This window comes from Amia ocellicauda, chromosome 1 (genome assembly GCF_036373705.1).
Source record: "Amia ocellicauda isolate fAmiCal2 chromosome 1, fAmiCal2.hap1, whole genome shotgun sequence".
NCBI classification, from domain to species: domain Eukaryota; kingdom Metazoa; phylum Chordata; class Actinopteri; order Amiiformes; family Amiidae; genus Amia; species Amia ocellicauda.
The window spans coordinates 20,444,739-20,461,968 of NC_089850.1; the positions used below are offsets into that span (position 1 = coordinate 20,444,739).

The window sequence follows — 17,230 nt, forward strand, 5'->3', positions numbered from 1 at the left end:
GAGGGGAGGGGAAGACATGGAATATAAAATCTAAACCAAACCAAAAAAAGGTATTTTTCTTATTTATTGAGATGTACTATATTGTAAATGAATTAAACACAAAATACTTTTTTGCAAGCTTACCAAAAGTACAAGTGTTCTTTTTTTTCCCATAAATCTTGTCTCCGTTTACAGTCCGTTCTGGTACAAAACACACTGCCAAGGAACTGAAGTAACAATGCACACAGAGGGGGCGTGAAACTGTCCACAAGCATAATGATACATCATACTGCTAACATACATTTAAAACAAAAAAACCTTTAGATTACATTGCACTATTAGCTTCACAACAATTCTGTTAATTGTTCAGGTTACAGCCCATTATCAGTAAGTCAAAAACCCCTATGACAGACCTTCATGGGAAGATGTAACATAATATTTTTTAACCTACAAAGGGAGATGGCAAGTTTTACATTTAATACTTTAAAATATACTTTATAAAAAATAAAAACAACCAAAAAGCACCAACGATTGGAATCAAATTGCTGTTATCGTGAATATCTGGAACATGTTTGCCCGACAGTCCTTTTTAATGTATGTTTTGTAACTGAGCCAATTCAATAGGGGGAGAACTAAGACCTCCTGTGGGGAGTTGTAGGAATCGGGGAAGTGCCGCAGTGCGCCTGACGTTTCTTCACTCAGGGGTGACAAGGCCTCCATTCCCTCCACCACTCCATTACACTGGCACTTTTATGGGCAAAGGCAGAATAAGGGTACAGCAGTACAAATCTAATAATGGTCAAGCGCAATAACACCTCTCCATCTAAGGGCCACCGTTGTTGCGATTGTTCAGAGCTCACTGAGGGAGACGGGCGAGACTAAAACCCAATCCATCAGACAGGCTCCTGGCCACATCCGCGTATAACACCAGCGCCTTTCTTGTTCATTACAGCCGAGTCACAGAGTAATTTCAGTTACTCCTGCATTAGTGGGCAGCCGGGGTTCGTCTCTGCAGCTTCCTGAAGCGATTTTGCGATCGATGCCGTTTTCAATGCAATTCGGCTTCAGCCATTGAGGTTAAATGGATTAGTGTTGCTGGCGCATTTGCTTACAGCAGGGGGGTATTACTTTGGAGATTGTGTTTTCTAAGTAACAGTAATCCAACAAAGGAAAGGGTATTACACCTAGCTCTGAGAAACCGTGATGGTCTCACCTGCAATGTGAGACTGAATAATCAAAACAGAACCAAATGTAAATTAACACCTAAATAGGTTAACAAACACCACTGATCTGTCAGCTTCCTCTCCCTGTTAAATCAGACATGCTGACAGGATCCTCCTCCCACAGCCTGGCAGAAAACAAACTGAAAGAGACAGACAACGCAGGTGTATTTCAGTATGTCCAGTTCAGGGTCAGTATCAACACGTTTGCATCAATGAGCCAGCCAGGGAAACTGTACAGGACGGCTCTCTCAAGAGCTTTCCACTATGTTACAAACTACCCTCCCCTTCTTGCTCTCCTGATCTCCAAAAAAAAACAGCCCACTCAGATTCCAGGGCCGTTAAAGTGACACAAATACATACAGTGCAATTCTCCGTTAGTGTTTGATCTCCCACGAGACGCACAGCTCTAAGCTTTCAGGTATGGTCAGAAAATGAGGAGGACAATTTGCTCTGGAGAAGAAAAACCAAACCTTAAGAGATCACTTTGATAGTGCATATATTTGTTTTTCTTTCTTTCATTTACAACGTGTACATTTTCAGGAGTGGGGATGTGTCTGAACTCAGTTTTGGCACTGCTCAACCTTCCTCAGATAATCTTGTAGGAGCATGGTGAGCAAGCCACGAGCCGTCAGATCGCTGGGCATCTGCTAGTTCTGAACTGAACCAACAACAATCCATCAAAGATTTGGTATTTTTGCTTCATTAGCTGTGGCAATTCAGGGGGGTACACTGTAGTATCCCTGCTGAAACAGCATGAGCAGAACAATGAAAGAGAACACCATTTTCACAAGAGAAACAAATATAAGTCTTCACAACACGCCACATACTGCAGACGTTCATTGTCAGGAAACCAAGGCAGAGCTGGCAATCCTCATGCCTTCATTACAACGCTTTTTAACACACAGTTCAGTGCCATAAGAACATAAGTATTTAAAACAGCCACAGTGACATAATAACAAAAATAAGATACTATTTAAAAAATATTTTGAAGAACAAATGTAAAACAAAGAATGTAAGCATGTTGAAAGAAATCACATGCGAGTAAATTCAGTAAAAACTAAATTGAACAGGGATGACTGGGGTGCAAATGTTAGCCCTATTTATAGTCTATCATCTATAAAGGTTCCCTCATTGAGGCTATGATAAATACAAAAAACAACAAAACAAAAAACACAAATGGTGATTGTTAACTTTGATTACAACAGCATTTTGTCACAGGATTTCCATACTACCATAATGTTATCTTGTAATGAAGAGACACTGGCCGGCAATATTGAGATTCTAAGATCAATTACTTTGGCCACAATGAGCCATCGAACATCGGTGCTGGTTCTTATCTTTCCACAGTTTGTTTCAGTTTGCACACTGAGGACAACAACATGGCCAAACTGCACAGGAACGCAACAAACAAAACTCTAACACACACAGGAAGGCCTATGCACAGGTTACACATGCAGAACCGACGGCACAATCGCTTACATACTGACATTAAGAGCTGCACTGGACTTTGTGGTGCCCCCTATTTGAGCAGCTTTCACAAACAAAATACATGTTTTTTCACATTTCCCCCGCCTCTGTTACAAAATAACTATAGCATAACTACATACTGTTAAGGGCTGTGTAAAACTGAGGAGAAGTGAAGAAACCTATTGAAAAGCAGTTGGGTGCATTGCTAGATGCAGGAGAGTGGATTTAACCCCTCCCCCCTTTCCACACATTCGGTTGTATAATTTCACCTGTGATTGAGCTCAGCTGTTGTCAGTTAAGCTTCTCCAGCGTCACATGACCTTTGTCCATTGTTTCACCCTGCCAGCAATGAGTATTGATGCAATACAGTTCGAAATCTGGAGAGAAAGTGTGCGGAGTTGGAAGTGGGGATAAAAAGGTGTTGCTAAAAACATCCCACAGAGGTTTGCATAAAACAGCATGACCTGTCTTGGGCTGCTCCTCGGAGCTGTACAATTCACAGTATTGGCGCTTGTCTAAATCTTGAGCAATCTTTCTATTTTAAAAATAAATGTTTGAGCCACATTCTCTAGTGAGTATGTATGTGATTGCACATAGCTTATAATAAATGCATACTGTCATGACGACTGACGGCTGCAAGTATACATCTAGTAAAAAAACACTATATAAAGGTTATATATTTAAGGTTGCCTTTGTTACTCCTTAAGGCAACTGCATAGCCATTCAGTGTACTACCACAGCCTCCTTGTGCAGTTTTTATTCTTTCAATGCGATGCTGGAAAAATGTGTAGCACCTAACCAACGCCACTATCTTTCAGTTTCAAAACACCTGGCATCACTGATGGCTAGTCATGCAAATCTGCTTCAACCATAGCATAGTTTGCATTAGTTTAACTGAAATGTGGTTTAAAAATATATCTGTTTATTTTTAACATTACACTTAAACAGTATTTATTTACAATGTCAAGCATTCACTGGGGCAGACTAGCTTGAGTTCAGTTCTCTCATCTAAAATAATAATCATGATTGCATAGAAAATATAAACTTTTAAAAAAGGATTAATGTTGAAGACAATGTGAGAATAGATACATACACACAACTGAAAACAACGGGATGAGAGACACCACCCAGGTGAAGTAACAGCGAAAGAGAAAGAAGCACTTCAGTTAAAAGTGGAAACGGCTTCAGACGCACGGCAAAGCTTCCTTTTCTGCTACGAGACGATACACAAATTACAAAAAAATTCTAGACACTAGAAATCTGACTAAGAAAAGCCACCGACACATTAATACAAACACACAATCTACAGACCAAACATAAAATTGGAAGCTAACAACAGCAGGAACAACTTAAAACACACACAGACACAAACTCAGACATTCACACACACAAACGTGTGTACTGTACACATTCGGTTACTTCTTTAATTAAAAACTACAACCTAAATCTTGACTTAACAGTGGGTCTCTTCTCCCTTCATAATTTCTCTTTATCTTTAAAGTACATTTCACTGACAGAAATGTTTAGAAAAGGCAATTTCACAAGTGAGTGGAGTCAGTGTAGAATGGAACTGTACTGGGCACTGAGACCATAAATGTGTTTATTGCAAAATATATACAATATATTTAGGATTATATATATATTTATTTTAAGGCCATTTTATAATCTCTGATGTTGGCCCTAGAAAGATGGTTCCCATGCTTTGTATAACTTTGCTAGCGTTGATGCTTTGTAATCTATGATCAGAAGAAAGTATGGGTCATAATTAAATGAAAGGCAGGAAATTAATTTTACAGTCTGGGGACACAGCTCTGTGCAGCCCCGGTGCTTTCACTGCAACGGCAACACCAACTCCTCACTCTAGCGTATTTATGGTCTTGTCACAACTGGCTCCCCACACACTGTCAATCGCACACCCCACGTAAATCTGACTTTACAGTGAACACTATGCTGCTCAGCTGCTTCGGTCTGGGAATTGTGTCTAAGAGGCAACACACACAAACAGACACACTATGTCTTTCTACAATTGCCACCAGTAAAATAAAAGCTTCCTCACTCTCCAACAATCAGTGCTGAATGCCATTACTGTAAGAGCTTTTCAGATCTGTCCCATTCCCTGCCTCTGATGAGACCTCCTGCTGTAATCCTGGCTGGGCCAAGTCTTCACACACACACTAACAGAGGGAACGGATGCCATAAATAAGTGTTAATCTGTTCATATTCATAGACAGTGATTGATTAACATTTCCAGAATTAAGACCCCATAACAGCAGAATTCACTCGTACAGTGTCTGGACCAATCACATGCTCTCAGACCCCAGAACCAATCCACTGCCATACAACCACAATGGTCCTCATGCATTTTGATTGGTTATTCTATTGTTTTTTTGTTTTGTTTTTTAAAATATGCATTCTAGAACATTTTCCAGCATTTCTAAAACATTCCTGAAAGCACACAAACCAGAAAAACAAAATTGTCTTAGATGCATACCAATGATTTTCAGCTACACAACCGGGAACAAAAATAGCAATTGTTATTTCAGCATGTCTCCCTTATCCACAGTTCCTGACATTACTGAACGCTGCTTTAAAAGGTAACAAGTTCAGTTGTTTTTTTTCCTGACAAGCAACACTTTACGAGCAACATTTTCCTTGAGAACCTGGCAAGTTTATTTGGAGAAAACGAACAGACAGCGATTAAACTGACACCCACTCATCAGGGACGCGTATTGCGGTGTCTCGGTGCAGGGCGATTAGCTTTTCAAATAGCAACAGCTTTTCTAAAACTACTTCAGGAGCAGCGGCCGGTCCTGTGCAGGGAGTGTGTGTGTGGGGGGTGAGGAGTGCAGACTGACGGACAGGTCTACCAAGACAAGAGGATTCACTGGGGAGACACATCGTCACATCTAACTTAAAATGTAAGATTCGTATGGTCTTCAGTGTCTTTAACATTACAATAAATGTTTAAACCCGACCATATTTAGGCTTATTTGTTTCTTCCCTTGAAGAAAATTGTGAGTGGTGTCAGGATGCAGTGTTTCACCTCCAATACACAACAAATAAGGGCTGGGGTTTTAGAAAAGGTTGGGATGGTGTGAGTTCCTGTTTTATTGTGGTTATTTATCCCACTGTCCAAGAATTCTCCACGGCCAAGGCGTAGGTGGTTGCCACGATCACAGCAGGAGCTCCTCTCTGTTGGTGACGGGTTTCCATGGGACACTGTTTCACACCACCAGGCAGCGGCAGTGACATCAACTGACTTGGGCAAAGGGGCGAGGGGGCCGTCCAAGAAAACTTCACAGTGCAAATGGAGAATGAGCTTCGTGCCGGGGCAGGTCCAGCAAAGAGGGCGCTGTCTGGAGGAGGAACAGGAGGCTAGGAAAAACACTGTTCCTGATCTGGGGGGCCTTGCTGCGTTATTCCACACCGCTTGCCCCTCTCGTCTCTACTGGCTGCTGGGGAGGAGGGCCTCTGACCTCTGGAGAGCCACTAGTAGACACACAGATCTGGAAACTTCATCTCGTACACCGGCACAGAGCGGCTCTGCGTCTGCCCGTACCCTGCGGTGATGGTGCCCGAGGGGCTGGGTGGAGGCCTGCAGCGTGTGAAGGACGAAGAGAGAAGGAGAATAAAGAGAAGACAGAAGGAGGAGGAGGAGGAGAAGTAGGAGATTTTTTTTATTTATTTTTTGCCTCAGACAGATGCTATTGATGAACAGTCCGTAGAGTTAAATGAATAGTATTTATGTATTTATTCTCAGCTGTTGCGCTGTCACCTACCTGATGGTAATCTCAAAGATCTGATTCAATTTGCTTTGCAACAAAGTAGCCTGCAATACAGAAACAATGAAAATCAGAACTGAATCACATTGTCACTGCAGAGACACAGAAGAACAGGGTAACACACAACACACATCCACAGGCACACAATAATGCAATCAATGGGGTGATGTAGTTTGTAAATACGATGCTCAATTCATGTCTTTTTTAATTAAAATACCATTATAAACAATATCAATAATAATAACAGCAACAACCAACAACTGAACACTTGACTGGCCAGGCACTCACTCGGGCACCGCAGTGGGCTGCTATTTCCTCGAAGGGGGCCTTCTGGAACTTCTCGACCACCTGCCTCCTGCGCTCCCTCTCCTGCTCCTCCATCCCCACACTGTCCACTGCGGGAGACAGACACACTCTGAGTGAACGCCTCCCTTCACCAGGACGAAAGCGCCCCAGAATCCTCCGTCCCTTCAACAAGAGCAGAGTTTTGATGGTATGAATGGGACACTAACGACCGTTGTTAAAAGCATCACTCACCGATGGCTTTCTTCAGCGACTCAAAGGTGATCTCCTCCGCTGGCGTTCTCTGCAGGGGGAACAGGAGACGAGGCCACGTGAGCCGGGAGAATCACAAGGCTTGCTCTTTACGAGCTTCAGAAACCGCAGTGTCCTGCACACTCACCTCCTCTTTCTCAGGACTGTTCCTGGACTCCACCTCCACCTGCAAGGAGATGGTCTCTCCGATGCTCTTCCTCTTGGACAGCCGATCCTCTTCTGGACAGCACAACGCGACGCCACCCAGCACCATGCGAGACAAGAGGAGACAGGACAGCAGGATTCAGAGCCACTCCTCTCCAGAGCCAAAGCAACCTCTCAAGCTCTTAATTAGTTAATGGAGTTGATCATTCACTTTGCCTCCAAATTCTCTGAACCCCCTTTTCCTCGGTCGATGGCAAGGGATGTCTTAAAGGGATCTATACATAAAACCTGTTATTTAAAAGCTTATTGGGAGTCTGAGTGCCCACCCCGGTCAGCATTCCAGTCTCTTAGACAAGCACGGCCAGGGTGGGTGTGGAGTGGCAGTGGGGGTACCTGTGAGCTGCGGGATGTAGGGTGTGGCCAGTCGGTCTGTGTTGTAGCCGCTTCCTCCCAGGACCTCTGTGATCTTGCTCTGAAGGAACAGCACCTCTCCCTCTGGCCTGTCCAGGGCCCTCGGGATCCTGCAGAGAGAGGCCCACAGACACTGAAGACAACATCGCTCCTTCAAGAAGCGCAGCAGTGAGACAGAGATGGCCTACGCTGTGACGTCGACACAGAGAGTGGTTCATACTCATGCCTCTGAGTGTTTTAAACTCAAGACATTCCCGGCAAATTCAAGAAGGACTTGCTGTAGACAAACACCCAAGAGACCCCTCTCAACAGCCCCACCATACAATGCATTTAAATGTGTAACTGAGGTAAATATGTCTGTCAATACCTATTAAACTGTTAAATGTAAAATGACTATTTATTGTTCCCCATTGCCCTGTTCCTGAACACTTGACCTGTCTGTCAATACTGTTGTAATTTAGTCATGCCAATAAAGCTTTTCTGAAATTGAACCCTGGCTTTCCAGGAAGAGATGTGGCAACCATGTCAGACAGTCTCCTGCTGTCTCTCTTGCTCAGGGGATTTGTGGGAAACACGCAGTACCTGGGCTTCTCAATGAAGACATCCTCGGGCAGCATGTACGGGACTTCCTTCAACCGCGTCTCGAGTACCTGCCGGGCAGACCGGGGCAGAGGGCAAACACAGCGTGAGCCATCGAACCCACAGGGACAGTGGGGCAATGCCAGCTCTCAAGTATGTGCAGATGGGTTTGAACCCCAGACTGGCAGGCAGACAGACAGACAGCTGGAGAGATAGGCAGACAGACATGCCAAAAGACACGCAAAGAGAGACAGACAGAGATGCTGAAGGACACAGACAGACAGACTGGCAGCACTAACCTCATGCACATGCTGGCAGAAGGCTGGGACGGTGGTGAGCTGGCAGATGAGGTTGAGATAGGCGGCAGAGAGGGCGTGGACTGCACAGCGGTTGTACACGGGCAGACTCTCCTCGTTGGCCAGAGCCAGGTCCTGCAAGACAAACAAGGGTGACCCATCCACAGACACAAGGGCACAGGGCTGGGGACGGACCGGAGAGTCAGATGGCTGTTTTGCGGTTGATTGCCTTGGGTGAGCAGCAGGGCAGGGGGCAGGACCCTGTGGCCGAGCGCACACACCTGCATGGCCAGCGCCAATCGGATCAGGTCCACCACCACCTCCTCGTTGGCCAGCTCCATGCTGATGACAGCCAACAGGGCAAACAGCGTCTCAAAGTGCGGCTTCCCGCTGTTCTCCTCCTTGCAGGCCAGATAGATATGCCGGTAGAGCTGCTGAGAGTGCTGTGTGGACACAGAGAGAGAGAGATGAGGAGAGAAAGGAGGGGGAGTCATGAACTGACTTGCAAATCTATATTTCGGAATGCCTGCACACATGCACTGCCCCCAATGGCTGTACATGTTACTGTATTACCCTGTGTGCACACTGCCTCCTATTCTACAGCTCCACACACTGCTATATGACCCTGTATACACATAATGCTTCTCCTGTGTCTAAATACCAGGAACACTTCAGGAAAATTGTAGGGGAAATGTCACCACAGGCGTTTTGTGTAGCTGGTCCAGCTCTTATAGAAGAGTCTTTGAGATTGAGACCTCAGGTGCAATCTAATCTAAAACCCTGTGTGTGTTTTCATAAGGATGCCAGATGTAAATGTACCTTTTTCATGAAGAGGTTGTCCTGTCGAGAGCACTTGTCTGCTTTCAGCTTGAGCACAGAAATGTCCGATATGATGCTGCGATCAGAAAAAGAACAAGGCGTTTCACTGAGGCCAAGGATCACACGTGCAATTAAACATACACACACTTTCACTCTGATTTGTGAGGAACTGACTGAGTGCACTGTCCTGCTTCTCTCACCTGATGGAGGAGAACTTGGGGCGGTTGTCGTGGCGATCAATGAGGCTGACCAGGATGTCCAGGACCAGCAGACGTATCTCAGCATCCTCCATCAGGGTGAAGGACAGCAGGGGGTCGAGGAACGAGCTGGGCAGGGCGGTCAGCATGTTAGTGGTCTGGAACCCTGTGGTCACCTGAGAGGGGGATAGAGAGAGAGAGAGGGAGTTGCCAGTGAGAAAGAGAGACCATAAGCAGTGACCAGAGGGGGGGGAGACGCACGCAATGAAGGGGAGATGCCTCTCACCTGTAACAGTGATTTCAGGAGCATGACCTGTATCATCCGGCTTCCCTCAAACCTGCAAAATATAAGGAGACAACATTGTTCAGTTGCTGTATGAACCTCTCCGCCATACATCCAGAAATGCAAACATGTACCAACAGAATGTTTCTCTTTTCAGGTTTGAACTGGTTGTAAAACAAAACCAGTAAGGATTTGCAAGTATCCATGCAAAAGTGAGAGCCAACACAGATCAGCAGAAGACCAGAGGAATGGTTTCCTTATAAATATAAAGTTTGACCATTTTAAAGGCACTTGTATTGTTCACTTTACTGGAGAACAGGACCAATCTCTGTCCTTACATCTGCTATTTATTTATTTATTTGTTTGCTTGTGTGTTTATTTATTTGTACGTTTTATGTTCGGCTTCTGAAAGGGCTCCTAAATTGAATCAATAAACATCTGATCTAATAGCTCTGGCCTTGATTCTGCTCTGCGAAGATTAGCTTTCACTGCCTTTCGCTGCTTATATAATAGTGCTTTCAACTAAAAAGCTTTAAAAATGTCTGCATCTGTGCACACACTTTACCGCAAGGAGGGGAAATAAAAAGTACAACCATCACAGTGAGCGCACACTAAGAGCATTAGCTATTTCTTCTCCTTGTTGAGAGGAGAAAAATACCTTGACCTGGAGCTTCTGATGGCAGTAAGAAGGCTGAGCTTAAAGTGTTTCAACAGACGATAAAAAGAGAAGGTTAAAAAAAGATCGGAAGAAACGATAGAAGCAAAAAGGAATTAAATGTTTTTTCATTTACTCTAAACGCAGTCTGCATTTCTTCTCCTAAAAGGGTCTTGGACAAAATGCAAAAGTATTTGATTTGAGCTCCTACATCTGAGGAAAAGGTAACAGGGAAGCACAGTACAAGGCTTCAGCATGAGGGCTCGGACATCGCACAAACGCAAATTAAAGCCGCATGCACACACACTTATCAACCGTTCAAAATGTGTTTCATGTTTTGTGTTTTTTTTTTTACGTCCCCTGCAGGGCTCCATAGGGAGGAGAGGCTGGTGGAGTGGAGGACGGTCTCACCCTGAATTGGCCGAGCCGAGTGAAGGGTGCATCCCCGGAATAGGGATCTTCCCCATGATGAACAGCATGACCTCTGACCTCTGGTAGGTGGGGAGCGTGTTGGCAAAAGAGCCTATAGACACAGAGGGTCAGGGAAAACAGGGAACAGAGAGAGAGAATGAGCACAGATTGCTGGGAAAATGAGAGGGAAGAAACTGTGGAGCGTGTGAGTGAGGAGACAGAGTAATTGAAGGGAAAGACTGAGCGTGAGGGGAGTGAGAGTAAGTGATGAGAAAGTGAGAGGGAGGGGAGGGAGCAACAGTGAAAGAGTGGGCAGAGAGAGGCCAAGAGGGAGGGGAGGGCAGGCAGGCAGGCCAGCGCCAGTGCGTCTCACCGATGGTCTTGATGACGGCCTCCTGCAACTGCCGCTCCTCGTGCTCCTTGATGATCTTGGAGCCGATGTTGCCGCAGGAGTCATAGGAGCCAGTGAGCTCGTAGTCCACGCTGAGGCGCAGTTGCTTGAGCAGGGTGTTGAACACTTCCAGCACCGTGGGGCCTACACACAGCGCCAGGACACAGGCATACATTCAATACATAATTTACTACATTTACTCATTCGCCCACACATTTATTCATTCACTGATTGAATTTATCTCCTGCACAGATGCACAGGGACACAACTCTACCGTTAACCTGCCTTTGCCTGTCTCCCGTTACCAAGGGCAACACGCTGGGAAAAACAGGCTTAAACTGTGGGCCTCATTTGGACAAAATATCCATTTACAGTGAGCAAGGTCCCTCTAGTGGCTACATGGGAACCTGGGGGAAAAATAACCTTCTCCCGGAATACCTAGGCAGTATATTAATTATAATAATTATTAAGTGCATTCTGTAGGTAATTACTTTCTACAAAACTGAGCTGAGACTGAAGGGCTACGTCAATCAGAGTAAATATAGATTTGGGTTAAACGAGCACATGATATATTTTTCCCTCGCCGTGTAACTAAAGTTTAATATCTAAAATTTTAGTTATAAAATAAACTGTTCAAAACTGTGGGGGATTTAACCCTAAAGAACCCAGAGTGACCTAAAAAAAACAGGCCTCTATATGGGACACCCTTGGGGTCCTGAGGGCTTAAGTGGGGCTTATAAAACTAACTGGATGGGAGCTAATTCAGAACCCGGGCCAAAGACCCCTCGACACAGAGGCACTACTACAGCATGAGCGCCACGCAGTCTGGCCCATTTCACTCACCAACCGAGCCGCTGGCTGCTATGACAGCGGCCTCCGACAGCACTTCCACGATGCCCGCCCTCATGGTGGCCGAGTTCTTACTGTTGGCGTCCAGGTGCCCGAGGAGCTGCTGTATGACCAGGTGGGAGTGCTGGGACTGGCGGGAACATGAGGGAGGGCGACAGGAGAAACAGACGTGACAGTCACGCTTCAGGCTTAGCAGAATTTCACTTTTTTTCATTATTTTTTCCATACGTCACAGACTGGACCCGGGCTGCACAACTCTGGTCCTGGAAATCTCCCATGCAGTCGGTTAAGAACTGGGAAATGTTGTTAAGCTGGAGCAGAGTTGTGCACCCTTAGGTCATTGATCTGTGCATCAGCTTCATAACTGAGGAAAATGACCCTGATCATTAAGTTTAGTCTGTCAAGAGCCCATGCCACAGGAAGCAGACACATTAAACACGGCTGTAAAAACAGATGAAATACACAAAGCCAAACAATGGCTCATGTGCAGAAATGGTACAAAATGAAAGGGGGGGAAGGAAAACAAACCAATGACAAGCTGCTAAGTATAAACTGGGCAAATATCATGAAAGATAGGGAGTGAAGAAAAAAATATGATCAATAAAATGTAAGGTCACAGAACTTTGTTTGAATGTTAAATGTTTGTTTGTTTATAACTCCAAAAGTGTGACGGGAAGACAAAGGGTAAGGGGAGTATAATCTAATGTTATAAAAAAAAGATTTGAAGATGAAAAAGTAAATAAATGACAGACAGACGGCTCACCTGGATGGAATACATGATAATTTTGAAGCAGCGAATGGCGAAGGATTTTCCCTCCCATAGAGCGTGGTTATCAAGGTGCCTTAAAAACACAGCGAGGAGAGATCGGTCACCGCAACATGTTTATTCTCAACACATCAAGCACAATTACTCCTGGAACATCTGAGGAAGGTGTCATAATTAGCAGTCTTTCACTGAAGCTGAGGTGGTCCTCCATCCCTCTGTGCCTCGCGTTCTCTCCCCTTCGCTCACTCTATCCCTTTGTCCCTCCCCCCTCACTACACAGCTCTCTCTCTCTCTCTCCCTCCGTCCCTCATCCCTTCTCTCTTGCTGACTCACATGAGGACAGGCTTGACAGCGTTTTTGATGTTGCCATAGGCGGCTCGGCCAAGCAGCTCTCTGAAGCAGCGCTCTGTCAGCTCCGCCGGGCTCTCCTTCTCCTTCTCTGTGGCCTGCAGGGGCGAGGGTGAGCGGCTGCCAGGGCGCACACACACAGACAGAGAAACACACACACACACACAAAGAAAGAGCACTTTTAAACAGGAGGAACAAGTTTGTCTGTCAGTGTTCTTGGGTACACTGTGAGACCACAGTACAGTGCAGCAGGATTTATAGGACTTGCCCAATGAGCAACATGCTTAAACTAAAGACAAATTGCTCTCAATTAACCAATTAAGTTGACCAATTAAGTGATTTGGAGATCAGGTGGAGTCAAAAAACAAAGACTGGATTTTGGGCACTAGTGCTGCAGAACGCGTCTCTTTTTGGCTTCATCAAAACCGTTCTTTCACTCGCTCTGCTCTGCACATGGTCCTGCAGGCTGATGCATAATTAAATGTGTGTTTTTAGAGCAGACGTCCCAGGGTGCAGCGCTGTGGGGCAGCCGTGCAAACTATTGTCTTTGATCTTCTGTTTGCATTATCATATCACAACATGTTTTTCAAACGAGTGCCCCTTCCCCGTCACACTAATGAGGTTGCACTCAAGGACATCAGAGAAAGAAAAGGGCTCTGCTACTGATACCTGCAGCTCTGTACTGCATTCAAATGAAACAGGATCAGCCTGAAGAGGAAATCTGAAATAGCAGCTAACAAACCAAAAAGGTTGGCACAACGGTTTCTGCATGCATGGTCTGAAACATTTTTTCTCAGAGAACATATAGAATAAAGTGCTGCAGAGGAAAAAGAGGCAGGCAGATGGTGTTTGGGAATGTTTGTTTTGTTGTTTTTGTTTTTCCATCTTTCTAGTTCTAGTTTGTGATCAAGAATCGTACCGACAGCACTAATTCATGTCATCTGGGCCGGTAAGAAAGTACAAATATTCCCATTAATTCTAAACCTCCGTAAAAGTCACAGGACGTCTCATCTATTCCTGGCACCGCAGCCATGACAGCTGTCACATTTCATCGCTACAGAGTGACTAGCCCTGCCTGTGAGCTGCTTGTATGTGAAGACATACAAATGTCTGATTTTATGCAACCTGTTCTCAATGATTTTTGACAAAGCGGAGAAAATATAGATTAGAATTACAGTAACACCAACAATTGTTCACAACTCACACGTGCTGAATGAAATCACTTGCTAATTAACTTTTTTGGAATACTTTAATAGTAACTAGCTCCCCCCAGTTAAATTAGCCGGTGTGTTGTTGTCGTTTGCCACTGGACAGTCAGGCAAGCCAACAGAGGAGTCACCTAGCTCACCCCAGTTTTTTCAACTGTGTTTGCTGGTTTAGTTAAGAGATACATCAATTGTTTACGTGGTTACTTGTTTAGCTATATATATTTATATAGTTATATATATTTTGCACCTGTATTGTAGTAACAGCAGCAGCTGTTAATTAGCAACTTACTTAGCACACTTCGTCCTTAGATCGACACACAGTTTCTGTAAATCAGAAGCGGTTACATTGTAGGCTGTTATTATTTAGCACTGCTGCGAGCTATTTATCAGTGTAACTGCATGTGTCTGGCACGGACTGTCTGTGTTCAGATTTAAAGGGGCCATTAATTGTGCCATCAGCAATCCTGCCTGGGAGGGATTGTGCCATCCTGACAGCCTTGTGTCATTCAACGCAAAGCAGGTGGGTACCGTCCTAATTAGCTACAGGTGGAGTATTTAACAGCCCCCTGGACCTCTGCGCCAGCAGTCAGCACCAGCAGCCTCAGTGCCCCAATTCCAAAGGGCAGGGACTCCAGCGAGGAGAAGACTGCGAGGAGACGCCGCTGCACAGCAACAACAGGCAGTCATGACTATCTCTCCGATTCCTTGTCCTGCTCTCTGCTTCCTCTCAGCATGCTCCTGCACGCCGTTGCCTCTCTAATCCTTCTAACCTTATCCCCCTGCCTCTCCATCCCTCCTCCCTCCCCTCCATTCCCTCTATCTCCCCGTCTCCCCGACTCACAAGGCAGGCTGTCATCTTCTCTAGAGGTTGCTCCCCTTCGACGCTCTGTGACACCCCTGGACATCTCAGACCACCACTTCATCTCCTTCTCCCTCTCTCTCCCCTCCCTCCTCACCCCACCCACTCACTCTGTCACCTTCCGCTGTAATCTCCACTCTGTCTCCCCCTCCACCCTTGCCTGCACTGCTCTCACTCTTCCGCTAAAAACCTAGGAGTCACCCTCAATCCTGAGCTCTTCTACACCCAGCACATCACCACGCTGGCACGCACCTACAGATTCTTCCTGAGCAACATACGCCGAATCCGACTCCTTCTTCACCGACTCCTCGGCTCAGTTGCTCGTCCAGTCCCTGGTCCTCTCCCGCCTGGACTACTGCAATTCCCTCCTGTCCGGCCTGCCTGCATCTACTACCCACCCGCTCCAGCTCATCCAAAACTCTGCGGCTCGTCTGGTGTCTCTCTGCCCCGATTCACACGCTACTCCACTGCTCCGCTCCCTCCAATGGCTCCCGATACCGGCACGCATTCAGTTCAAGATATTGACCCTCACCTACCGCTGTCTCGACCACACTGCACCAAGATACCTTCAGACCCTCGTCTCTGCATACATCCCCTCCAGACCACTGCGGTCTTACGGTGCCAGAAGACTAACACTGCCGGAGAGGAGATCCGGAATGACACTATGGATGTGTTTGTACAATTGTGATAATTTCCCCGTTTAAAGAGATGGATATTTAGAAGACGTCACACTATTGTGTTATTGTATATTTATATATAGTCAAATTGCCGGCAATTGTTTCAGTGTGAATGGGGTTCTATATAGTGCTTTCTGTATCTCCTAATTCTAAATTTGTAAAATGTATTATGCCTGAACTGCACTGTATTATTGTATTGTACTGTATTATTTGTATTGCTCTGATATGTTGTAAGTCGCCCTGGATAAGGGCGTCTGCTAAGAAATAAATAATAATAATAACATAACCGGATTCATGCTGAGACTGGTGCCCCAGGGAAAAGAGATGTAAATTCTGTTAATTAAACAGGATTGTATTAAATGCGCAACAGACATTTTTAATGAGGTCACATGAGGTCGGTGAGGTCAAACACATGATCAAGCTCGGAGTGAACAGAAAATTCAAGGCACTGGGAAATCACAAATCATTAAACTGCAGCTGCCTCTGCACACTGGCAAACAGATTGTCTGTGTGTTTGTGTGTGGAGGGGTGATCTGGGGCTGTGGACCGAAGTTAAATCTGGGTGTGATTTCACAAGGGATGAGCTTCAACAAGTCAGCTGCAATGAGTGTGTTTTACTGAGCTGATCAAGAAAATTAAAAAAAACGAATAAGCACTTTGTATTGGTAATTTGATTTGAAAAAAAAGTTAAATTAAACCACTGCTCCATCCATTACACAACACCTGCCGGGCCTGGCAATGCAATGGATTGGGACATTTATTTATCTACATTAAATATGCATACATATATATTTGTGTATAGATGGAAGAAATTCAAAAGTTGTAGCCAATGTTAATTTAAAAAATAATAATCTTTGAATGGGATTACAATGACTGAACAAGCAGCCCAGCTCTCGACGGAGATATTCTTGGGGACTCAGGACCTTCAAAGTTAAATTTACTGTTTACTGTAGTTTTTTATTTTGCCTTTCATTGGCAGTGAATCTGTTTGTAAAGGCAGGAATTTGCTGTATGGAAATACCGCCTCACACAAACACAGAGAGCAAGCAAGCACGTGTGCTCTCATCCCAGGGGCTGCAGACTTTATGGTGGCTTTTACGATAATGAAATACTGGGCTTTCGGTGCAGCCGGGCAATAAATAACACAACGGCATCGATGTGAAAGAAGTTCACGTCGCGTTATTACAATTTATCACCCCGAAATCCATCGCAAACAAGACACTGTCTGACCAGGCATTCACCTGGTGCGGCTGTCAGATTAATAAATGTCTGCAGGAAATCAAGAGACCTCAGAGATGTGGCGAAGCAGCACGTGAGTGAGAGGAACAGCG

At 45.2% G+C, this 17,230-nt stretch overlaps 1 protein-coding gene across 4 annotated transcripts in view; it reads right to left on the bottom strand.

Annotated features, from left to right (window-relative positions):
- Positions 1-46: 46 nt before the first annotated feature.
- efr3bb (EFR3 homolog Bb (S. cerevisiae)) overlaps positions 47-17,230 on the bottom strand; it is a 38,424-nt gene continuing 21,240 nt past the window's right edge. For all 4 annotated transcript variants that reach the window (XM_066698142.1, XM_066698127.1, XM_066698135.1 and 1 more), the window contains 17 exons: positions 13,141-13,275; positions 12,805-12,883; positions 12,036-12,171; positions 11,175-11,336; positions 10,802-10,913; positions 9,739-9,790; positions 9,456-9,628; positions 9,256-9,331; positions 8,718-8,879; positions 8,440-8,571; positions 8,144-8,211; positions 7,544-7,671; positions 7,134-7,225; positions 6,989-7,037; positions 6,740-6,846; positions 6,449-6,498; positions 47-6,264 (listed from right to left, as the gene is read on the bottom strand). In XM_066698142.1, the coding sequence (XP_066554239.1) occupies positions 6,159-6,264; positions 6,449-6,498; positions 6,740-6,846; positions 6,989-7,037; positions 7,134-7,225; positions 7,544-7,671; positions 8,144-8,211; positions 8,440-8,571; positions 8,718-8,879; positions 9,256-9,331; positions 9,456-9,628; positions 9,739-9,790; positions 10,802-10,913; positions 11,175-11,336; positions 12,036-12,171; positions 12,805-12,883; positions 13,141-13,275 (1,819 nt within the window). In that variant the 3' untranslated portion in view covers positions 47-6,158. The remainder of the gene's footprint in view (positions 6,265-6,448; positions 6,499-6,739; positions 6,847-6,988; positions 7,038-7,133; positions 7,226-7,543; positions 7,672-8,143; positions 8,212-8,439; positions 8,572-8,717; positions 8,880-9,255; positions 9,332-9,455; positions 9,629-9,738; positions 9,791-10,801; positions 10,914-11,174; positions 11,337-12,035; positions 12,172-12,804; positions 12,884-13,140; positions 13,276-17,230) is intronic.